General features: G+C 30.1%; 1 protein-coding gene across 2 annotated transcripts in view; it reads right to left on the reverse strand.

The window, feature by feature from the left end:
* Positions 1 to 25,670, reverse strand: part of SI (sucrase-isomaltase) — a gene marked incomplete at both ends in the record, with an annotated part of 93,988 nt that overhangs the window by 58,425 nt on the left and 9,893 nt on the right. For both annotated transcript variants that reach the window (XM_080810249.1, XM_080810248.1), the window contains 15 exons: positions 440 to 564; positions 1,896 to 1,952; positions 2,899 to 2,983; positions 3,070 to 3,224; positions 5,176 to 5,292; positions 8,530 to 8,701; positions 10,078 to 10,195; positions 11,141 to 11,225; positions 16,317 to 16,430; positions 18,088 to 18,207; positions 18,296 to 18,427; positions 19,374 to 19,499; positions 22,042 to 22,154; positions 23,292 to 23,391; positions 25,023 to 25,194. In XM_080810249.1, coding sequence (XP_080666375.1) covers positions 440 to 564; positions 1,896 to 1,952; positions 2,899 to 2,983; positions 3,070 to 3,224; positions 5,176 to 5,292; positions 8,530 to 8,701; positions 10,078 to 10,195; positions 11,141 to 11,225; positions 16,317 to 16,430; positions 18,088 to 18,207; positions 18,296 to 18,427; positions 19,374 to 19,499; positions 22,042 to 22,154; positions 23,292 to 23,391; positions 25,023 to 25,194 — 1,791 coding nt within the window. The remainder of the gene's footprint in view (positions 1 to 439; positions 565 to 1,895; positions 1,953 to 2,898; positions 2,984 to 3,069; positions 3,225 to 5,175; positions 5,293 to 8,529; positions 8,702 to 10,077; positions 10,196 to 11,140; positions 11,226 to 16,316; positions 16,431 to 18,087; positions 18,208 to 18,295; positions 18,428 to 19,373; positions 19,500 to 22,041; positions 22,155 to 23,291; positions 23,392 to 25,022; positions 25,195 to 25,670) is intronic.

Raw genomic sequence — 25,670 nt, forward strand, 5'->3', positions numbered from 1 at the left:
TTCCCTAAACAGAATTATCCACTTCATTTATCATTTAAAATAAAACATTTGAGCAAAAAGAAAAACATTGTGACATTTATGTATTGATAATCCAAGTATATAACTGACACTATCAACAATTATGTAACTTACTTACTTTTTCATATTTTTATTAAGAATGAGCAACTAACTTTAATTATACATATCCTATAGAGAATGTCAGCACATTTTTGGCATACAAAAAAATTATGATCTAATTACTTCCATTTTTTAAATAAAAAAATTTGTAATAATGCTACATAATTTGAATCTTTTTATACATGATTATATTTAAGAATCCCTTTCATACATCTAATATCTTCTGGTGAAAAAAATTAAACAGTAATATTTGATTCTCAATAAAATATGAATTAAAACTTGAATTATATTTCAGATTTCAGTTAATGATTTTTCATTTTACCTTGCAGTTGTAGTTACAGCAGGTTGTTGAATGGGGATAATATAACCTCCTCTAAGATGTAATCCTATTTTGTCTCCTGGAAGGTACATATTAACTTGTTGTTTTTTCCACGGCCTCTTTGCACCCTAATATTTGGAAGTTAAAAAGATTTTTTAATATTAGCAAAGACATTAATCCCATTTCACAAGAATTCAATTTTACATATAGAAATAATTTTTACTGTGAGAAATTCATGTCATCTAAATGAATATTAATATGCTCTTTTCTAACTTTGAAAAAAATCCTTATTTTTCAGTTTACCGAACAAAGCAGGAGAAAAATAGATTCACTTTTTCAAAAAAATTAAAAATCAATTTAGACACATCAATTTCCCCTTTACAATAATTAACATTCTTAATTAGTCCTGTTTTTATTCTTTGTTTTGGTTTAAAATTAAGTGTATCTTTAAAAAGCTTTTAAAAATCATTGTTTCAGGGCATCTGGGTGGCTCAGAGGGCTAAGGATCTGCCACTGGCTCAGGTCATGATCTCAGGGTCCCGGAATCAAGCCCGGAGTTGGCATCCCTGCTCAGCTGGGAGTCTACTTCTCCCTCTCCCTCTGCCTCTCTCCCTACTCCTGCTCTCTCTCTCCCCCTCATTTTCTCTCTCAAATAAATAAATAAAATATTTTTAAAAATATTTTTATTTGACAAGGAGAAACACAGCAAGAGAGGGAATACAAGCAGGGGGAGTGGGAGAAGGAGAAGCAGGCTCTCCATGGAGCTTGGAGTCGGATGTGGGCTTGATCCCAGGACTCTGGGATCATGACCTGCGCTGAAGGCAGATGCTTAATTACCGATCCACCCAGGTGCTCAAATAAAATATTTTTTAAAAAGTAAAATAAAATAAAATAAAAACCATTGTTTCTATAAAAATATAAGTTAGGCAAAATAATACCTTTTAAAATAAATACTTCTCAAAGGTCTTAATCAATTAAAAAATATGTTGCATATGAATGTTACAATGTTGCCTTTTCAAGGTTGAAATGAAAATCTTTCCCAAACATTTAAATGTGCCATAAAAAAAAAAAATTGGTTACCACTAGCTCAATACTCAATTCTTCTGTCAATAAGATAAATATATAAAGTAGGAAAAACATCAAAATAAGTCACCACTCGTTCCTAAAATCACTCCTGAGTTTTATTTCCACAATTTAAGAATGAGTAATATAACTCTTTATACTAAAGAATGTAACTTTATATTAATCATGTGCAAGAAACATATACTTGCTCATATGCAACAAAACATGTATACCTGCACAAATTTTGCAGGTTATTCAAATTGGAATTATTCTTTTTTTTATAACAATAACAAAAATGCTGAAAACAGATATGCTATGTGTTGGGAATTAAGTTTCCACATAGAGATGTTTGACAGTATAATACTTGTCAGTCTATTACTATATTAAGGTTACTTACAGTTTCATAATCATACCAAGTAGCATTAGGGATGTATGCACTCACTGTATCTGCTCCCTAAAATAAAGCAAGATAATTTATACACTTTTTATTTCTTTAATTCTTATCAGAAAAGTCTCATATCAAATAGTAAGTTGGGTTTTAATAGTTTTAATAGTTTTTAATAGAAAAAAAGCTTCCTTTGTACTCTTGCACTACAATATTTCCTATAAATAATAATCAAAAAGCTATTTTACTAGTTTTATATAATAATATAAATCACATCAAAAGTGAAGTTGAAATTAATTTAAGTAGCAAATAAAAAAAGCATTTGTATTGTTATAATCTACATGGTGATTGCAAATGTGTACACATTCATTTCTGTATATTTCCATGGGCTTTAGAGACTTCTAAATAATAGGTAAAACCCAAAAATCTCACTCTACCATATTTTTAATACTCATTCTACTATATTTTTAATACTCAATATTTAATATTTTCATATGATCAGCTGGCTTTCCAGTTGGCTTTCCAGACTTCTAAATAATAGGTAAAACCCAAAAATCTCACTCTACTATATTTTTAATACTCATTCTACTATATTTTTAATATTCAATATTTAATATTTTCATATGATCAGCTGGCTTTCCAGTTCCCCTTTATTTACAATTTAACAAAACTTCAATGTCTATTGACATATGTCTATGCCTAATAAAATGAGAATTCATTTTTATTACTACAAGATTGATTTTGGTGCCATAAATAAAGTTTTCTTTTTTAGAAGAATATTAATTTTACATAATTTTCTTCTCTGCAGTTACATATTATATATTTGAAAAACATATCTACTTAACACTTTTATAATTTTTCAGAATTTCTTATACATTTTAGAATTCAACATTTATCAGTTTGAAACAGTCAGGTAGAGTAACATTTATTACTAAGTCTTTTGTATAATTTTGTGTGAATTTGGTTACAAAGTATCCTTTAAAAGCAACAAATTAATTAAAATTATAAAACCTACCTCTTTAAGGACGGGAGTAATAAGTAATGCGGGGCCCCATAAGAACTGAGTGCCCTCACTCCAGGTATTCATATCCTCATAAAACCTAAAATGACAATTACTCTCCATTAGTTTTTCAATATGTATCTGAAAATAGTTTGAAAAATTAAAATTCTTCAGCATGGTACTCACTCATGAAGAACTGGCCTTGCTACAGTTTCTCCAAACATATGGGCTTTGTAAAACAGAGTATAGAGGAAAGGTAATAATGTATAGCGAATATTCAAATAATGCCTTGATGAATTAACCAAAAGAGAATTCTGCCCAAAAAATGCTGGATCCTGATGCTATGGAATAAAAAGAGACATTGAAATAAAAAAGCTAAAATAATGATTGAAAATTGAAAGAGATGCACTTAATCTATTTGAAAAGCAAATCATATATATTTTAGCTTGTTTATAAAAATTTGAAATTGTCCCACTTTCTTTACCAAAGTATATAAGTATTTTTATTTTTTATGTTTTCATTTGGATATATGTTTTAATTAAACTATTTTATACTAGATATTTTTCATTTACATTTTACATTTTTCATTTACATATAGTTACCTATAGTTAGAGATGAAAATATATTTTAACAAAGAATTTTTTACCTATATTATTTGTGGTAGATTGAATTATTGCCTCCAATGTTCATGTTCCCTTGTACACACAACCTTCACTGTGTAATTCTGCAGTTGCTACCACTAAAGGTGGAGTGTACTTCCCCACCTCTTAACTTTGTGCTCAACTGAGTGATATACTCCGGGCAGTGGAATCTTAGTACATGCGACACATTCATGTAAAGGCTTAAAATGTGATTGCCTGAGGACTTGCTGCCTTGTGCCTTGTTGTTGCCATTAGAAGAAAAAGCCCAGGTACGTAGTCTACTGGCCCAGAGATACAGGGGACAGGCTGCTTGGCCAGCACAGAGGCTTGTAACTTGAAGGACAGCCTTCCTGCTGAGCCCAAGCTGGATCAGTGGATCTCCCGCAATGCATAGCAAAATTAACTGAAGGTACCATCTACTGCCTCCCTGGATTCATCATCATTTTATCCTGAAGATACTTCCCTTTGGTTACCCGTAGCTAATCAATGAGCATGGTGGGGGTACTATTCAGGCCCATTCCTGAAATATACAGGACATTTCCAATGCTCAACTTTGCCTTGAGGACTCACCACTGCTGAGTGAAATCCCTTAGAATTGGACTGCAGTATGTTACTCTCCCTAAAAACCCTCCTTCCCTGCCGTCATCTTCACCAGATTCAGATTGTGATATGAAGGCTTTCTTCATTTTTTCCTGCTCCCTCCCCTTTATCCTTTCACAAGTATTTCACCAATAAATCTCTAACATATTTGTCTCAGCATCTGCTTTAGGAAGATAGAAATAAACACACAGTGTAATGTAATTCATATCAGCATCTTCCATGAGCACAAATTTCTTGAAAGCACCATTCAGGTGGATTAGGAAATGACTAATCCTCAATTTATACCTTTTACTACTGTTCTGTTATGCCTCCTTCCAGGAAGAGCTCTGTCCATTGTTTAATCAAAACTCTTCTCAAACAGAATTAATGGCTCTATATGTAACCAGTGTGTGAACAGTGAATAATTTCTCAACCAACATGCACTTAATTGATTAAGTGGTTCCACCTAATTTCCTCATTTCCTCTGAGAAATATGTCTCTGAGAGCCCAGAACATGCTGAATTCATAGGGGTAGTAGAACAGCTCAGAATGTCCTTGTACTTCTGCTCCCACTAGTTCAGATGCATGTTAGTTTAATTTTTCCCAACCTATCAGTTCAGTTTTATTTATTACACAAAGATTCTGGACTCAAACTACTTTTCAAGTCTCTTGAATTTCTTGTGTTTCTTTAATAGAACAAAAGCTGGAGATCCTTAATATTACATTATATTTTTTTATGAAAGTTACTTGGAACTTACATTGTTAGAATCCAGACTCAAAAAGTTTTGGCTTAATTTTAATATTAAATTATTTTAAAGTGATGTAACACACTTGTATATGCTTTAGGCTTAAATAAAGTATTTATGGTGTGACATCATTACCTTTCATGATTTCCTTATTTCACCATTTTTTAATACATAAAATATATGCCTTGAGAAGAGGACTTCTAACTCTTCTTTGTGAATTATGCTGCAAACTTTCAGACTCTATCTTCTATGGATATAAATTTAAGTACATTGCTAAAACTAGAATTAGGTCTTATTTAAAATCATGAAGAACAAGAGGCATTTACCTCATATATATCACCATTATGGTTCCTGGAAAATGGATAAAATGCCCCAAGTTGCATCCACCTTCTGCAAAGCTCTTCTGTGGTATTAGCCACAAACCCACAGATGTCCGCTCCAACCTAAGTAACAAATATATCTATTATTCATAGTGTAAAGAGACTCAAATTTGCCCAGAGCATCACATTTTATGCCACAACAGATTAATTTACATTATTTAGCAATCTTTTTGTTTGACTATCTTCGTGTATTCTTCCTTAACATAGTTTCATATTTTCCATTTTTGCTATGGAATTATTTTACACTTTTTTTACATTATTTTATACCTTTTTCATTGCCTCTTTATACATTGTTAGTCTTATGTATTTACTTTCTCCTTTGATCTAATCATTGTTAACTCAATATACAATGTGAAATTATATTATTAAAATGTGTTATTTCTTAATCCAAAACCCACCCCCATGATTTTATTTTTTCTTTTATAATATATTACTATAATAGTAAAAAATGTTGCCTAACATGTAGTCATATAAAATTTCTTTCCTCTTCCTTCAAGAACCCTCCAAAAAAAGCTACTATTCTTAATTTGGTATGTTTATATTCATTTAAATTTTTACAAACATTTCTTTTTTTTCCAAATAGTATGTAAGTACCCATAAACTATATATAGTATTATATGATATATTTATTAACTTTATGTAAATGGCATATTGTATGAATGACACAGCTTTTCATTTTTTTCTCAAAACATTATTATTGTGAGATTCACTTGTGTTAAATGTAAACATTTAGTTCTAGTTCTCTATAATATAGGCTCTCATAACTATGAAAAATGCTCCTGTTAAGTTTTATATATAAGTTTCTTTGTGAATATTAAAAAAAAAAACTTAACTATTCTTCTATGGTATTATATATATAAATATTTTCAAGATTATTTTCTTGGCTTATTGGAAATACACAATGTTTAATCAAAACTGGTTGTAACCATTTGTAAACACAGTGACCGTACATGAAAATTTCCATTATTCCATTTCTTCCCAATTACTGTTATTTTCAGACTTTAAAAAATATTTTTTTCACCAAATTTTTACTTGCATTTCTCTGATTACTATGGAAGTTGAGAACTTTTTTATATTTTTACTGAGTCCATATGGGTTTCTCTTCCTACAGAATTACCTATTTATATCCTTTCCTAATTTTCTATTGTTTTTACCTTCTACAGATTTCTAGTAGGTATTTTAAACTGAGTATTATTCATTTACTGTCTATTTAAAATAACTTTATAAAAGATTTTATTTATTTATTTGACAGACAGAGATCACAAGTAGGCAGAGAGCCGGGCTGGGGGAGGCAGGCTCCCTGTTGAGCAGAGAGCCTAATGCCTGATGTGTGGCTCGATCCCAGGACCCTGGGATCATGACCTGAGCTGAAGGCAGAAGCTCTAAACCACTCAGCCACCCAGGTACCCCTAAAATAGTCTTTTAATGAAGAATTTTTTTTTCACTTTGTTGTAGTCAAATTTATGTTTCTTTATTATTTGTGCCTTCTGTGATCTGTTTAAGAAATTATTCCCCTAACGTAACATCACAGAATTACTCATATTTTATTCTAATATATTTAAGGTTTACTTTTCACACATAGGTCTTTAATCCATCTGAGACTGATTTTTGTGTAAGGTGTGAGGCATGGATCCATTTCTTTTTAAATGGATAACCAATTTTTCATATGAATATTTGATACTTCCTCAATGATCTATAGTGATAGTGCTATCAGTAATTGTATTTCATTAATGCATGGGCCTGTATCTTATTTTGCCATATTATTCTATTTGAATATACAGAGACTAATATCATTGTGTTTATTACTACTTTATTGGACAGGGTAAATCCTTATGCTCTTTTCTACTTGCATTGTCTTCCACATGAAGTTTAAGTAATCTTTGATGCTCCCCAAATTCACTTTATAGTTTAAATTGGAATATCACTGAACCTGGATATAGTTTGGGGAGAATGTGTATTTATAATATGCCAAGCCTTATTATCTATGAACATGACATATATTTATTTAGTTAAGATTTTCTTTAACAAATCTTACATTTAGTTTTAATATTTACTCCTGGATATTTTATATTAATTACTTGCTATAATAAATAACACCTTATCTTAAAATACATTATAAGATTGCTTATTTTTTTCTTCTTTTTCAGACAAAACTACTGAAAATGCTCTATTTTATTCAAATTTTCAAAATCACCTTTGTAATTTCATTTTGTTAATTTTTCTCTAGAAACTTTGTTTTCATTGTCTTAAGCTCTTCTCTTATTTTAGTTGCCTATTTCTTTCTTTAGGTTTATTCTGTTTTTCTTTTTTCCATTTTCTTAATTAATTCACTTTAATCATTAATATTCAGCATATCTTTGTTTTTAATCTAAGCAGATATCCCACAGTTTTGATATGAAGCATAATTGTGAGCATTCAGTTCTAAGGATTTTCCCCCCCTCCATTTCCATTCAGTTTATTTTTTGACTCACAAATCATTTGATAATGTGTTTTTTTAATTTCCAAAGTCGAGAGTCTCTGTGTGTGTGTGTGTGCGTGAAGTTTTTGTTGTGATGTTTGTTTGGTTGGTTTTTGGTTTTCATTTTGTTTTGTGTATATGAAAAAAAGAATAAGTGATCACTGTAATTTCCTAACACATTTTACATTATTTCTTTTTATGTAGTGGCCTTCTTTGGTGTTGAATATCAACATGGCATACTTTTTTTGCTTGATTTAGAAATATCAAATTTTTTATATTTAGAGTTTATATTTAGAGTTGCCTAGCATACATTTTTTCTGTTCTTAAAATCTTGAGACTTCCTCTGTCTTTATTTTTTATCTTTTATTTTATTTTACTATCTTTTAACCCAAACTGATAATCTAGTATTTTAAATATATTTAGACATTTGACATTTACTTTTTTTATTAATGTATTTGGATTTTTCCCTACCTTCTTATCTGGTACATTATATACATTTGTAAGCTTTTTCTATGCTCTGTTTATATTGATATTTCTTATATATTTTTTTGATTTACTTGAATTTTATTTAATCTGTTTTCTCATTTTAATGGCTTGAATATTATAGACTTTTTCTTATAATCCTAACTGTTCTTTATAAATTCTAATTTTTTCTTATTTTTCTTATAAATTCTAATTTTTCTAATTTCTAATTCTAATTTTTCTTATAAATTCCCTAAGAATAAGGATTGAACTTTTTCTGCAATATACCTTAGTCATTATAATGAAAATCATTAAGATGATAATATTACAAAAGTAAGAGTAATTCACATATTTTATAAACACTGTATGAAATTGCTTACCAATGGTATTCCAAACAAGTTGAACTCCAGCATTCCTGCAATAGACCATTCCATTTGATCCCATGAAGCAGTATTATCTCCTAACCAATGTGCAGCATAACGTCCAGATCCAGCAAAAGTTGACCGGGTGAGAATAAAGCTTCTCTTATTGGGAAAAACTTTTTCTATGGCTCTATAAATAAAAGTAAATTAATAAGATTTATTTTTATATAAATATAAATATTTTATCAGTCTTTCATACCAATTTTTATTTATCTGTCAATATTTATTTATGTAAATATTGCAATCAAACAGAGAAAGGAAATCTATTAGAAGTGGTTCAGACTGGTTTTCTTTATCAAATTAAATGAACATGTTTTTGTATCCATTCAACATTTGTTTTTAACATATATGGTCTATACTCATTGAAATCCCTCTATAACATAAGATTTCATAAACTGAATTTGAACTCTGTATGACTTTTTGTGGCACAGTAATGTTGATGATATATTAATATCTGTATATTCAAATAATAGTGTGTGATGTTGGGATAACAGTTACATATTTGAGAGGCATTTTAGTTTGTTACCTGAAGCTTACCATCCACAACCACTAGTATTATTCATCTCACCTCTACTGGTATTGGAGTATTAATGATAATTTTTTCCATTAATGGAAAGTATTCAAGAAAAGATACAAGTGTTTGATTTAGTAGATAAGATTATCCAGACTACCTTAGCAAAAATATAATGTCATCTTAAAGTGGCTATTCTATATTATTATCTTTATGATATTGAACTATAGTATTGCTTTTTGTTTCTAGAATTTATATATTTATACACTTCAATATGTAATGCTCTACTGAGTTTAAAAGTAAAGTAAACACTATGAAGACATTGTATAAAAGTGTATAATATCATGGTATGTTTTGGACTAGACAAATGTAGGTTTGAATTAAACTTGATCATATTTACTTAATTATGAGAAAATTAAAAATGTATTGAGATCAGGATCTGGGTTTTATTGGCAATTGCATTACAGGTCTTTATATAATGCTTGGAAAATCGTAGGCAATCAAGTTATGATTGTCTCCTTTCTTTTTTTTTTAAACTTGTTTCTTCTTTTTTATATACAAGTGACACACTGCAGAAATATTACTTTGGGAGATACTACATAGAAAACTACATTTTAATTGAAACCTTTGATTTTGAAAAACAAAGACTTATTTAGAAACACCTCTCTCCCATGCCAATTGTGAAGTTCATGCTTAGAATACCATTATATTCAGAGATAACGAACTGAGTCAAAACTTTGAAGCATAATTTAAATCTATGAATTAAAAAAGAATCACAGTTAAACAATACATCACGTAGTTCTTGATTAACTAAGTTCCACATTCATGAAGATTAGTAAGAGTACTAGTGTTTTTAATGCCCTAATTTTTTACCTTGAAAATACTATCCTTCTTTGTTTTCTTATTGCCATTATTTTCCAACTATATTAGGAAATTATAACATATATTTCTACACATTAAATATGAAAGAGGTTTCTGAATAAAATTGCACCTACTTCTCTGTGGCGATAGCCATGCTGTACCCATAGAGGCTGTGAACATCATAATGCTTCCCCCAGTATTGCACAGAGTCCATGCAAATTGTTTTGGAATACAGGAGTTTGTCAAGAATATCTTAGAAAAAATATATAAGAAATTATTTTAAGACACATTTTGCCATTGTGAACTTCATAATCCTTAAATTATGTGCTATGTAAGATGATATTTAGTTTGAAAAAAAATGAAAGACAATTGAAGACAAGTTCTAATTAGGTCTCCACCCTCTATTCCTGTTGATTAACTCTAAGGTTTGCACTTACACTAACAAATATTCGGCTTCCAAATTATAGCACTAAATAAACCCATAGAAAAAATACATTCAAATATATAGATATATGCATACCCATTTGTATTATACATTATATAAATATACACCCATTTTAAAGCTTTATAGCTTAGTTCATTTAAATAAAATTTAACTTATACACATAAATCTCTTTCACAATTACAAACCACGTAAATCTCTGCTTTTCAGAAAAGTTTTTATTGTGCTTTCATTTGCAGGCATATGTGATACTTCCATAATTATTGTCATCCTTCTTCAGATGTACTTACTGCTATTGCCCTAAGCAAATCCCTTCCTTTGGTTAATTTTTTTTACTTATTTTTAATGGTGAAAAACCCATTTTTTAGAATATGTGAGATGTAACTATTCACATTAGGTTCTTTCTAAAAACTCCATAGACTTACAGCATAGTGCTAACAGAAAGAATCTGATCACTTATATTGTAATTTCAAACAATTTTTTTCCTTTCATTAATTATTTAATCATGGGCAGTTTATCAGTGACAAAGAAAGTTAATATGCAATACCAAAATTTAAAATCATACTCCTTTTCTTAAGTATAAAAATTTAGGTCCAAAAGTATAACAAAAACAAACAAACCAACAAAAAAACATTGATTTCAGAGTCTCAAGATTGTATCAAAGATTGTGATTTAGAAATATATGCTAGGATTTACCAGTAAACAAGGAAAATTATTCTCAGTTAATGGTAAATAAATAAAGAAATAAAATTTACCAGGAGTAAAAGGTGGATAATTTAGTTTGTTGCTTTCACATCCATTCTTTGAACCTTGAATAAAGCTGGAAACTTCATTCATGTCCTGAATGGATATAATATTAACAGCAGACTTTAAGTAATAACAGAAGTATCTTAGATGGGATTCAGGGGTTGTATACAACCTAAATGTTTTTAATTTACCTAGTTTGAATTAGACATATAAAACAATAATTATAAGTATTAAGGAACTGTCTTCTCTAAATAGTTATATCAGTCTTCTCACTGAGTCCACCATTGTCCATATTTCTAGCACATTCATTTATTCAACATGGTTTGTTCATCTCAGTGGACATTTATCTAATTTCTATGATGTGCTTTGCTGACTACTAGGCACAGCACATTTTGCATACTCCTCAATTCCTACACCCTCAGAAGAGAATGAAAGTAAAACAAGGTAAATAGCATTTTAGTATTCTAATAAAAATAGTTATGACCATAATGAATCTCAATGAACCCTAAGGCAGCTGGACCACATTATAAGAACCAGTAACCTAAACATCTCTTGGAGGCCAATTTGTGTTCAGAGACTATTTTTGCTATGCAAACTGAGGCTCCAATATTGTCTTGTCACATAGTAGTTCTCTGACTGTAACTTTAAATAAAGCCTTTGAATGAAACAGATAATGTATATAAAATCATATATCACACTCCACAGTCTCAAGAAATTATGAATTTCTTCTCCTCTGTTAATTGCATTGAAGAACTTCTACATATTTTTTTTTAAAGATTTTATTTATTTACTTGACAGAGATCACAAGGAGGCAGAGAGGCAGGCAGAGAAGTGGTGGGGGGAGCAGACTCCCCGCTGAGCAGAGAGCCAGATGCCAGGCTCAATCCCAGGTCCCTGAAATCATGACCTGAGCTGAAGGCAGAGGCTTAACCCACTGAGCCACCCAGATGCCCCTACACATTTTTGAAGTGTATTTTCCATATCTGTGTGATATGCAGTCTCTGCTCTCACACAGCTTCACACTCAGTCAAGTCCCTTATTAATTTTATTTTCCTCAGAAGAAATATATTTTCTTTATTACTCTTCCCTTCTGCCATTCACATCATGCTCAGATGGAATTAATGTGAAAAATTAAGGTTGTTCAAGGGAGGAACAAAATAAATTTCTCATTGTGGTAACAGATATTAAAAGGTAAATGTTTCCATTCCCCAAATATTTTCCTAATAATAATAAAGAAGAAAAATTATGTAGTTATTCTAAAATATTGGGGTTATTTTATTGAAATTACCTGGGATATAATATTCAATTTGTTTTCCTATGTCCAGTAAAACTAATACAAAGAGAAACTATGGTTATACAGCCAATAATTTTAGGTGAACTTAAGTGTATTTTCTTCACAAATCCACGAATTTCATTAAATTTAAAAACAACTTCAACTGCTGAAATTCATAATTGGGAATTGAGTTGCATTATTTTAAACTTTAAGACTCTTTCTAAACTGTTTAACTCCTTTTGTATATAATTATTCTTGAGAAAATAAGAGGCAAAATGTTTAACTATGAAATTTATGTTATTCTATTGGAATTATGTATTTGCAAATTTGTAATAAAATTCACAAGATCTTCCAGCATTCACTCCAAATAGACAATATTTACAAAATTTAATAAACAATTTTTAATGAAAAATTAATTTATTTCAAATGAAAATTGATCAAAATATTTGTTTAATCATCAATATTACACTGTGTGTTCACTAAGTAGAATTTAAATAAAAACTTTAAAAAATAAAAATAAATAAAATATTTGTTTTAACATACAACCATGTAAATAAGATTAAATAAAATATATTATTTCACCAGTTCACAATATAAAGGGAGTCTTGTGTACTCAAAAAACCAAATATATTAACCTACTAAAGAAAAAGAATAAAAACTTTTATGATTTTAACCATATTTTACAACAAATACAATATTTGCCATTTGATTATTTATTTTTAAAATATCCTGTCAACTTGGGGAACCTGGGTGGCTCAGTGGATTAAAGCCTCTGCTTTCGGCTCAGGTCATGATCCCAGGGTTCTGGGGTCAAGTCCCGCATCGGGATCTCTGCTCAGCAGGGAGCCTGCTTCCTCCTCTCTCTCTGCCTGCCTCTCTGCCTGCTTGTTATCTCTGTCTGTCAAATAAATAAATAAATAAAAATTTAAAAAAAAATATTCTGTCAACTTGGCAAGATTGTATTATGAATATATTAAACATACTACACATAATGTAATAGAATTTATTTGTATCTCTTTAATGTATTTTGTATATATGTACTTTTGAAAATTCTGGAAACATTTTTCTCTAACTTACACACATTATTTGAGTGATGCTACATGAATTTAATATCATGTAAAAATAAACTCAATTAGTATTTTTAACATTACAACCTGCACGTTCAAAGCAGTGGAAGGCATGAGGAAAAGGCCTCAATGAATTGACAGTAATAAGTACACCTACAGATATTCAAGTGTCATTCAAATTATCCCAAATCAAGTAATGATCATTCCTAGGAATTGTCAACAGCATTTTTAGGGATATTTATGAAGGTTTTCTTTAAAGTCAATTGAAAATTGAATATAAATGTTTGGTGGCTAATAAAAACTTTTAAAAAATCTTGGGGCACCTGGGTGGCTCAGTGGATTAAAGTCTCTGCCTTCGGCTCAGGTCATGATCCCAGCGTCCTGGGATCGAGCCCCGCATCGGACTCTCTGCTTAGCAGGGAGCCTGCTTCCCCCTCTCTCTCTGCCTGCCTCTCTGCCTACTTGTGATCTCTGTCAAATAAATAAATAAAATATTTTTTAAAAATCGGTTGGCATTTCATAGCTCCACATGTGAACTCAATCTAAATAAAAATAACCAAATTTTTCAAATAATTTTTAAAATAACTCAGTTATTACAATATTCCTATAAAATGTAGAGAGAATATAATCAAATAAGCCGCAGTTATTTGGATATATGAATTGTTGGAATACATCTTCTTATCGAATTCCAAGTTTCCTAGTACTATATATAAAATTACTGAGCTTCTTTATGGAAGAATTCTGTTTATTAGATTTTTAAGAATGAAATCATAACATGATCACTACAATGTGTATATTTATTCAGAAAAAAAGATCTTTGAATTTTAAAAATATTGATTAATGCTTTTATTTTGAAATCACAGCTTCAGTCTTAATTATACCAAATGCATTAGGCTCTTATTTCTCAAGTATTAGAAGATTTTTTCAAGAATGATGCAAAAAAAGATAATTCAAGTATATGTTTGTATGCAAAAAGATAACTCAAGTATACACTTATATGCAAAAATCTATTTTTCAATGACTGTTGAGCTCATACCATTTTCTGAAGTGATTTTAATATTCAATCTTTAAATTCAAAACATTAGCTTGGAGTTTAAATTAGAAATCAAGAAAACTTTAACACTATTTTAAAATTTGACCTAAAAATAAAATTTCAGCAGTTAAATAACAATTCTTTTTTACTGTATGTTCATTCTATCAGAACAAATAATCTGAAGAAAGTGAAAGAATTAAGGACACAATTTAGCAGTAGGATTTGGCAGTTATTCAAGTAAGAGCTGGAAGTGGTATAACCACTGCTTATACATCATATAAATTAATTCAGTGATTAGTGAGCTTTGAAATCATACTGTTTACCATGTGTTTTGTTTTTTAAGCTTAGTCAAATGTTTATGTATTAGTATAAGAACAATTCTGCCATTCTCAGATGCTCTTCCCCGTCCCATCCCCTCCCTCTCTTTGATGATGAATCGAGTGTGTGTCTTCAGTGGATATAGGAAATGAATTATTCTCTATGTACAGCACAGTCAGATTCTCTTTTACTATTCTTAAAGTGTCATTTATACTGTAGCTCTTCTCTAATGGACTCAAACTGTTTCCTAAGCAAAAACAGTAACAATAACAAAATAAAACAAACAAAAAACCCCCAGAAACTTTTAATTTATATAATACATTGAAATTAGGACTAGAATTAAAAATAAAACTAAAAAAAGAAAAAACCCTCAAGAATGGAATGCAAAGTTTTGTTATTTCTATCAGCAGCTAGGTATTATTGTGATCTCACTAATTTTGTGTCAAATAACTAAAGCCTCTCCATCTTCATTCTATTCATCAAAAATAATTCTGAGGATTATGCTAACCTCTAACTCAGTTCCATGTTGTTAGCTGAAAACATCATTTTCCTCTTTGTATTCTCCACAACATACCTGATGTATTGATTGTGCAAAGTAACCACAATTAAACTAAGTAACTGATTTAAAAAATAATCATTGAATGAAAAATGAGTTATTCATGAAAGTAGAGATATTGTGTAACCAAATAACCAAAGAAAAGTATAGCTATCCCTAGGACATCCATTACCTCCTTCCAAAATTCTGTGCAGTTATAATACCTTTGAACAAAACCCCTGATGATATCTGTGTTTAGGTTTATTAGATTTTTTTTTTTTTTCTGAAACACAGAATCCTGGGATCACGCCACTAAATCATTGACTATCATTCAGTATCATTCTATAAAATAAACCCAGAAGCAAGCAATCAATAGTTATAGAGATAAAACTTCATTCAAAGAAACTTTTAAACATTAGCATTTTCCTTTAATAACTTTACCAAAAACCTAGGATTTTGGTTGTTGCTGTTGTTGTTTATCTTGTGATAATACACTTAGCCTATTACAATTTTGCTTCATTCTATCCCATGAATTCCAAAAAAAAAAAAAAAAAAAGGTGTCTAAAGGCTGAGTGCTTATTTATTATTATAGTCCATATTGCTGTAATCTCTTGAATACTGTAGACCAAAATAAATATTTTTAGAATTGTACTACTTATCTCCAAATCTTAACTATTTTCAAACATAAATTATGAGTCATAAAAATATAGCACCTTAGTGACAAAAATGAAATTGATTCTTCAGTGTGTTACTGAAGAAAACTCTCAATTTACAGTTTTTAGTTTTAATTCTTTTCTAACTCAGAAACATAACAGATATGAATTTATACATTCTAGAAAAATATTTTGTTTTTATTTCACGTTCAATACATAACAAGCTATACCTTGTCAAATTAACAATTATTTTATAGAAAAATATTTCTATTAATTTTCCAAAATTGCTTAAAATAGATACTTACAATCCAAAGTCCATCATATTTCACTTCTTGATGGAAAATGTTGCACTCATCTGCCCACCAATCTATGCAGTTTGGATTAGTAAAATCAGGGAATACTGTTAATCCCGGCCATACCTAAAAGAATAGATCATTCACACATACACATATAAAAAAAGGAAAAATAAGTAAGTAATAATACAAAGTTAATGAGTGCAAAATAGTAAAAAATATTAAAGTTACAATACTGAACTTCTTTAGGTACCTGTGATCCATGTACCATCTATATTTATAGTAATCTTAGGCCTATTTAAAATGCATTTAAGTGACAGTAAAGTAGAGAGAGACCATAAAGCATTTAAAAAGGCAAAAATATAACAACATGGAAAGAGGCTGCTCTTTTGACGGCAACTAAGTTTTTTTCTCAGCATCCTAATAGTTTAGGTTAAAAACAAATAAAAATTATATAATATATTAATTGTTTGATAAAAGAAAGCATACTTAATTTCCAAAGACATTTGCTTCCAAGAAATTCAAGTAAAAAAAAAAGTCTTTGTATATTTATTTTTTTAATAAATGAGGATATGGCATTTGTTCCAAGCATTTTTAAAATTATTATGTCATTTAATCTTTGCTAAAACTGTAGGAGAGAGGCATTATGTTTTAATCACCACCTTACAGATGAAAGGAGTGATAAACAGAGAAATTAAGTACATTTTTTAAGATCACACCACTAATACATGACACAGAAGGAATTCAAACACAGCAATCACATATCTGAGTCCATGCTATTAAACACTATACATACTATGTTGTCTCTTTATGATTTATGCTTCTTCAAATTACCTACTTATTACTTAAAATAATGATAGGGAAGAGAAATTCAATTTCAGATGAACTGAAATAAATCATACTGTTTTGTATACAAATTATGCATATTAACTAACTGATCCATCCATATAAAATGGAGCAGGTTTTAATAAATTATATTCTGTACGATATTAGTAGGCATTATGAGGAAGAAATTCAGCTTTTATCTCCTGATGGAGCTCATAATTATTTGAATAAGACTTTCATCAGAAATTTTTACTTTGATGAATGTAATAGAACGTGATTAGGATATTCTTCATTATTGTAAATAATGCTATAATAAACATGTTTTTTATAAATTGACATTATCTCTTATTTTATTTCCTTTGATTAAATTACAGAACTGGAATTACCCAGTCAACATATCTAGACCTTATAGTTTTTGATATATTTTATAAGGTTGTCTCCAAAAGAATGTTTATTCTGGTTAAAATTACACATTTGGGATATAATCTGTTTCCTAACTCTGCTTTTATTAGCTTCGTGACATCAGGAAAGTTACTAGGCCTTTCTCAAATTCACTTTTTTCACCTATAAAGTAATAATTCTAATCATAGCTACCTAATTATTTTATTGTGAGGATTAAACATAAATCATAAAATGTAATACCCAACATAAAAGTACTCAATTTATATAAGCAACTAATTTACCTCAAATTATTAGAATTTTTATAATCTAAATTATATTTTGTTAGTTTTGTTTTAATTATATATAGCACTGAAAATTACCTGTCTTCTTACAAGAACTGTTTTTAGAGATCATTGAAATATTTCCTCTGTCTAAAATGTCTTTACACAATTAAAATACCAAGTCCAGATTTGAAACCAACTACGTGCACACACACACACACACACACACACTATTATAAAAACTTTACACAACAGAAAATCTTAACAATACAACTTTAATGAATATCATAATTTACCTCTCCAATAACTGCTGTAGTCCCATCTGATTCATTTACCCACACATTTTTTGCATTTCCCCTATCATAGGTCTCATATGCTGCTCCATTGGTAAGCTTATCTATTGAAATTGCAGGGTCCTAATAATAGAAAGAAGAAACTATAGAAAATCTATTCAGTTACAGAAGTGTGAATACTAAAAACATATTAAATATATAATGTTATTACCAAGATGATGACATATTTCTGTCCATTGTTATGTAAATCTTGAACAAACTCAGGGAGTCCCTGAAATGCAACTTTATCATAAGTAAAGTCTTTCTTGGCTTCCATATAGTCAATATCAGTGACCTGTGTATCCTGAAATTAAGTAGAGTATATTTTAGTAAGTAGTATTGAAAGAATTCTAATCACCTCAACCTTTAAGTCCAATGAATTTGTATTATAAATTTAATGATTAAAAAGTAAATGTACTTAGATCTCTTCTATTTCATTAAAAACACTTGTAATTATTTATAAAAATAATTTTTCTAGTTCTAAAATACAAAAGCATCAAATAATTATTCACACTTGTTTCAGTGATGGTCACTGGATAAGTACTATGTTTTACATATGGGAATCATTGTATAGAAAACAAAACAAAGGGGCACCTAGGTGGCTCAGTCAATTAAGCATTCTGCCTTCTACTCAGGTCATGGTCCTGGAGTCTCAGGATGGAGCCCCAAGTTGTCAGACTCCCTAATAAGCAGAGAGTCTGCCTCTCCCTTTGACCCTCCTCCCTTTCATTCTCTCTCTCTCTCTCTCTTTCTCACTCTGTCTCAAATAAATAAAATCTTTAAAAAAAAGGAAAATAAAACATAAATATTACGTAAAATACTTTAAATTTTTTTTAAAGATTTTTGTTTATTTGAGGGAGAGAGAGACTCCGAAGCCAACCCCATACTGAGCACAGAGGCCGACATGGGGCTCAATCCCACAGCTGTGAGATCAGGACCTGATCTGAAAACAGGAGTCTGACACTTAACCAACTGAGCCACCAAGATGCCCCTAAATATTTTTTACCTTAAAAAGTATATCGTCTGTAAAAACAGTCTATATTAAAAAACTGAAGGTGATGTTCACAGTTAACTATGTATTCTGTTCTAGTATAACTCATAATCAGCTCTCAGAATTTCAGTAAGACCTGGTCTTATGTATGGATTTGAAAAATGCTTTATTATTAAAATGCAGCTTAATAATCCATACATTTATTGTGTGATAATATTTAACTTGGTGTATATTCCCACAAACCCTTCACCCCACTTACAAATGGTATGCCAGCATCCCGGTTTCTTTGTACCACTTCTTTCAGTACATCAAGTGACTTATAATTCCAGCGACTCAGTTGGAATCCAAGACTCCAATATGCTGGCATTGCTGGTCGTCCAATGAGCTTGAAGTAAATGGGTATTTGATTAATTTTAATAAAGAGAATTAATATTATTATTAATATGCCTCTTATTCTGTTATCTCTAGTATTTACGTAAGTTAAATTACATATTTTGAACAAAGATTTAGTGTTACCTGAATTCTGTGTCCTCCATATTCTGTTAGAACTTTATGTTTTGTCACTCACCTTTGTTTATTTTGTGTTAAAAAATTAGAAAGTTAGCTCTTAAGAAAGCAGCATTTGCAAAGGTATATTTTTCCCAGCATGGAAAGTTAAAAAAGAGAATATAAAAATAACATCAAAGAGAAAAAGAAAATTGTCCCAGCACACTCTCACTTCCTGTAGTAACAGAATGAATGAATGAGTGAATGAAAGGTCCTCATGTAAGAAAAAAATGTTTAAAACTAGATAATTTCTATCCCTTTATATTTTCATGCTTATTTTTCTCCTTTTCAAAATATTAATATTTTTAAAATATTAATAAAATATGTTCTATAAGTCTCCAAGCCACTTATTTTATCAACTATACTTATGTCATTCACATGCAGGGCTTCTCCCCCATGGGCCAAATAGAGTCTCCTCTCACTCTCTGTGACCCAAAGAAGCTGGTGCTCAGTGCACACCAGCAACAGCATACCAGTGTGTCATCCTAACAAAGGATACAATTTTACATATGGAGATATGGGTGTAACTAATAGTAATTATTTTCACTGAGTATTAGGTTATATAAAGCTTGTAATATAAGCTTTATGGGCATGATTTTTTAATTAGGTGCATATATGTATATTTCATGATATCTCTATCATTACTTATATTGGGTTATAATCTACTCATTAAGCATTAAATTTATTTTAAAAATAAATTAGTATCAAAACTAAAAAAATAACATTTTTAAACTCATTTCATAAACACTTTATGTTTCACGGAATTTCACTAAAGATTTGGACATGTAATTAAAATGTCTTTGTGTATTATACATGTATATGACATAATTTGTTTTTAATAAAAGCATACAAAATATTATTACATATCATATTAATTCATATATTATCTATCTTACACTTTATATATAAGCATTGTTTTTAAAACTATTTGGTCAGTCAAATGAAGTAAATTTTAAATTTTAGAATATTAAGACAGCTTCTGGGTTAGCTTATACAGAAAAAAATTTGTTTTTCTTCAAACAAGAATTAAAGTTTCTTACTCTCTACATAACTTAAACCTCACTTAAATGCCACAGTAATTAATTGTGCTGTATTCTACACCATGATTGTATGTTATTCCTCAAATTCAAGCCTCTGCAAGGCTACTCATAAAATGATGTAAGCAAGCATGCCACTATACTATATGTATGCTGCATTCATACATCATGCATAACTCAAACTCAACTACTGCTGACCACAGACTTCACTTAGCATGTAATAGAGAACAATCCCAGCTAATAACTCACGAAGCCAATGTCAAATTTTTTCAAAAATGTGCTATCCACTGTTTAGATGTTGTAGTAACCATACCCAAAGTCTGCATCAAGCTCAGCCTAACATTGTAATTATGATTTAGTATTACAGACTATAAATTTTGTCTGATTTTCTGAAACTCATATTTATTAATAGTAATTTGGGAATTATTAGACACTATAAATTACTTACTTGTGTAAAACCCTACCTACTCTCATTTCACATTTTTGGACCCTAATTAAAGAAAGTTTTTTTATAGTAATTACTTCTCCTGTAACATCATTTTAGCAAATGGGAATTGTATGTCAAAGCTATATCAATAAAACAAATTTTAAAAAATGGAATAATCCTTAAATCTTATGTTTAATTTTCCATACTAACACCAGGAATTATATAAACCAATAGTCACAAGAGAACAATTGTATAAAAGAATTATATAGAAAAAATACAGAATTATATTTTAGAAGCAGTCTCAAGGTAAGCACTGGATTCCTTATCTCTCTAAGACCTATCTTGGACTTAGGTTCATGAACACATTACTTAATAGGAAAGCAAAATTTGCTTAGACAGAAGATATAAGACTTCAGAATATATATCAGAATCTGCCCTTCTATGCCTAAGCATCAGATCCAATTTTCCTGGAGTTTACCTACTGCACATTAACAGCAAATTTCACTAGCCTTACTTATAACTCACTTGCCTTTAGGATTTTTATCAAAGGGGTGTATGACCTATACATCCATTGCCTATCCTTAGCCTTGAAGATAAGATACTTCCCTTTGCTTTATCCCATAAAAGTAGGTCATGAATAAGTAAAGATTTACTATGCAACATTTCAAAGAAATCCAACTCCTGAACTCAGCTGCCTAGAAGCAAGAAACAATTTGATATCAGGAATATAGACACTTAATATACGCATAGGCTTCATGGTATTGGAAAAAACAAAATCCACCTACCCACGCCTGAAAAATGGTAAGATTTAAGAATACATTTAGCTAAGAGGGCCCAGATATCTTACATAAAATTAGACGTGAGATGAAAGAAAAGTATAGTAGAAAATAATTTTATAAAATCGATGTAGAACATACCTCTTGATACTGTTGAACTACTTGTTCTGGTGTATCTCCTAGAAATATGTAAAAGTCCAGAATTCCACCAATAACTCTGTAAGTTATTATTGGAGTAGGCTGGATGAAAATTTCTATAAATAAAATTATAAGACCATATATAAGTAGTAAAAATATACACAGTGATAAAATAATTGCAGTGCTTCATATTAACCATATATTTTTACAGATTTCTAAATAATTAAGGTAAAATAAGATACTGAAAATAGGAAGAATATAGGAGAAAAAGAGTGCCACCAAATACGAGGTTTATGGTAGGATATTCCAGATGTTTCTTCTTACAGATGTTGTCATAATCTTTCCCTGGATCCCCTGAATAGCAAGAGATCAGTCCTTTTACAACAAAAATATTTTTTTCTAAAATTGCATTGCAATTAGTTGTTGTAATTGAAGATTCTCTGAAAGATCATATTATCACATGTTAATATCTAAGAAAAAACTATAAAAGTGTTTATTTTTTTCCCAATGTAGACAATAATTGCCTTGATAAGCATATAATATATTGTTCTTTCTGGGACATGGTTTAATTTTGTAGCTTTTTATTATCACTGATTTATCTGTTAAACATTAGTATTACATGCACAACGTTTAAAAAATATTCTACATTGGGCACCTGGGTGGCTCAGAGGGTTAAGCCTCTGCCTTCGGCTCAGGTCAAGATCCCAGCATCCTGGGATCCAGCCCCACATTGGGCTCTCTGCTCAGCAGGGAGACTGCTTCCTCTTCTCTCTCTGCCTGCCTCTCTGCCTATTTGTGATCTCCGTCTGTCAAATGAATAAATAAAATCTTTAAAAAATATATTCTACATTACTTGAATTATGATAAACTAAAAAATTAATCTTCCTTCTTTCTCTCCCTATAGGGACGTTTCTCTTTTGTATTGTAGTGGTATATTAACTTATCTTACTTAACAAGTGAGGCTGTGGAAATAGGAATAAGCCTTTTCATGTTTGTGTTTCAGTTTTGCTCTGAAGGAAAAAGAAAGTAACTGAATGTCACAACACAGTACACTCTCCCCAAAATAGAAGTACTGATATGCAAAATTCCATTGTCATACTAACTACGAAACCTGCTTGTAATAATTTCACATAGCAAATAATGAACAATAGAGTTTACTCTGACATACAATATCTGTGATTGAAATAAGAGAGTAGTTCCAACATTTCAAGTTAAACTTCGTTTAAATATATTCTCAGATAAATTACTCTTACCCATTGCATTGCTGTTCATTAAGAAAACACCAAATGACTTTCCAGAATTATCCTCAATGCACATAAAGAATGTTTGATGGCCATATAAATTATTATTATTCTGTAAGGCAAAAATTTAAAAATTAACTTTTAAGTTATATTTAAAATTTAAAAACTATATACTTAAAATGGCCTTTATCTATTACAATTTGTTTCTATAATTTACTTCTCATATCTCTATACTAATTTTCTCCACTATACTTAACATATGAAACCCTATACCAAAAAATTAACTTATTTTGATTAATATGTTAATACATAAAATATATGACATAATATATTCATCAGACTATGAATAGATTGCTTAACGTTATGTTTTATTATGATTGAGCGAGTTTTAATAAGGTATTAATGATAAGAAAATGGCACATTTATTCATTATGCGCCATGTATGCCCAAGGCACTTCAGGGAATTCCAAGGCAGTGTCCATCCTCATAGAACTTCTGCAGTATGTTTGTGAAGAGCTAATGAGTACATGAAATAATTGAGACCAATTGCAAATACACTTGAAAGGTAAAAGAAAACAGTTCCTGGCTGGATATGGAAGTTCAAAGGAAAGAGTATGTGGAAAATAGTTATGAAGTTCTCAGCCTAGTGTTTATTAAGTATTCATTACAGATAGTGATGCTATAAAAAAAGATTGGTAGAATCATTATTAGTAATTTATTAGTGGTAGTTCTCTATCAAATGAAGCTCTTTAAAGCAACAATCCATTTATTCATTTTTGGGAATGAAATGGTTAGCACTGACATTTTAAAAAATGACTAAGAATTGACTCAAAGCAATCATAAATCAATAAATATAAATGTCTTAATAATAGGGTCTTTGTCCAGAAGAATCTCATATTTTAGAAGTATAAACAAATATATACACAAATACTAACCTGAGGTGATTGTCATACTAAAATATAAATAAAGGGTTAGAAAGTAAAGACTAATTCTGCGTGTGAGAGTTTGGGAGAAGTTCTTGGGAAATTAAACTTCAAATTAGCTCTTAGTGACTTATTGTACAAATGATAAAGAACCTCATGTTTCAGTACTTACAAAGGGAACTATTCCCCTGTGCAAGTATTTAAGCCTATGGAAGAAGATCATATGTTATGGAAGAGGAAGAAACAGGCATAGATGTACAATATGATGTCCAATGGATAGGAAGACACCATATCATACAAAGTGATATAGAACAGTTAGTATTTAGAATGATTCTAGTGCAATGACTAGCTGTGGATAGTTTTTGTTTGTTTGTTTTTGTTTTTGTTTCTTAAGTAAGCTCCATGTCCAGCATAAAGCCCAACATGGCGCTTGAACTCACAACTGTGAGATCAAAACCTGAGCTGAGATCAGGAGTCAGATGCTCAACTGCTCAACCAACTGAATCATCCAGGCGCCCTGCCATGGATAAGCTTAAGCGTAAGAATGACTGAAAAGGGAATGATGAAATATAAAAATCAGAATCAAAAGAAAATATTCATAAATTAGATATACCTATTGAAGCATTCATAAAATCTGTTGGTTACTTTTTGAGTTAATTTGGGACTTTATTGTAAATCCTCAGCCCTTAAGTAAACAAGCTGCTGGATTAAGTATCATTGACATCAAATAAATTATGGTTTCAAGTAGATGAAAATTATCATCTGATCCAATATAGTTTATTTATTAAAAATATTTATTTAAAAAAAGATTGTTCCTTACATCACCAGGAAGTTGATCACGGGTAAAAATTGGCCATGTTCTCCAGTTTAAATCATGACGAAATCTCTTATGAATATGTTCCCCAATACCATAGATATATTCACTGGGAAGTTTGGTTGAGATCTGTAAATACTGATCAGAGTATACCAGGGGACCAATGCTGGTATCAAACCTGTACAATAAAATAAATTAATTGATTAGCTAGAAACACAAATGTCCTATGAAAGAAGTATCTATGTAATCATCCAGAATATTTCATTTTGAATATGTCAATCTTGAGCTGTAATCATTTCTTGGGAATATACGAATTACATCATAAACAGAATTTGTTAATTCCATTGACACAATTTGCTGCATCATCACCAATACGATTCTTTGTACACATTCCTTCTTTGAATCTTCATCACAAACTTAAAGCATAACTACCATTATCAATTCCATTTTACAAATAACGCAATTAGGGAAAATTCATTCATGTTTTCTAAGGTGACAAACTGGTAAGTGTGGAGCCAGATTTCAAACCCAATTCTGCCTTGCTCCAGAGACACAGTTTCAAAATACAGTACCATACTGGCTTTCACACCTCTAACATATATATTAAGATTAAATTCAAAATGATTCTTCCAAAATGAAAAAGACTGTATATTT

This window comes from Martes martes (genome assembly GCF_963455335.1).
Source record: "Martes martes genome assembly, chromosome: 1".
Lineage (NCBI taxonomy): Eukaryota > Metazoa > Chordata > Mammalia > Carnivora > Mustelidae > Martes > Martes martes.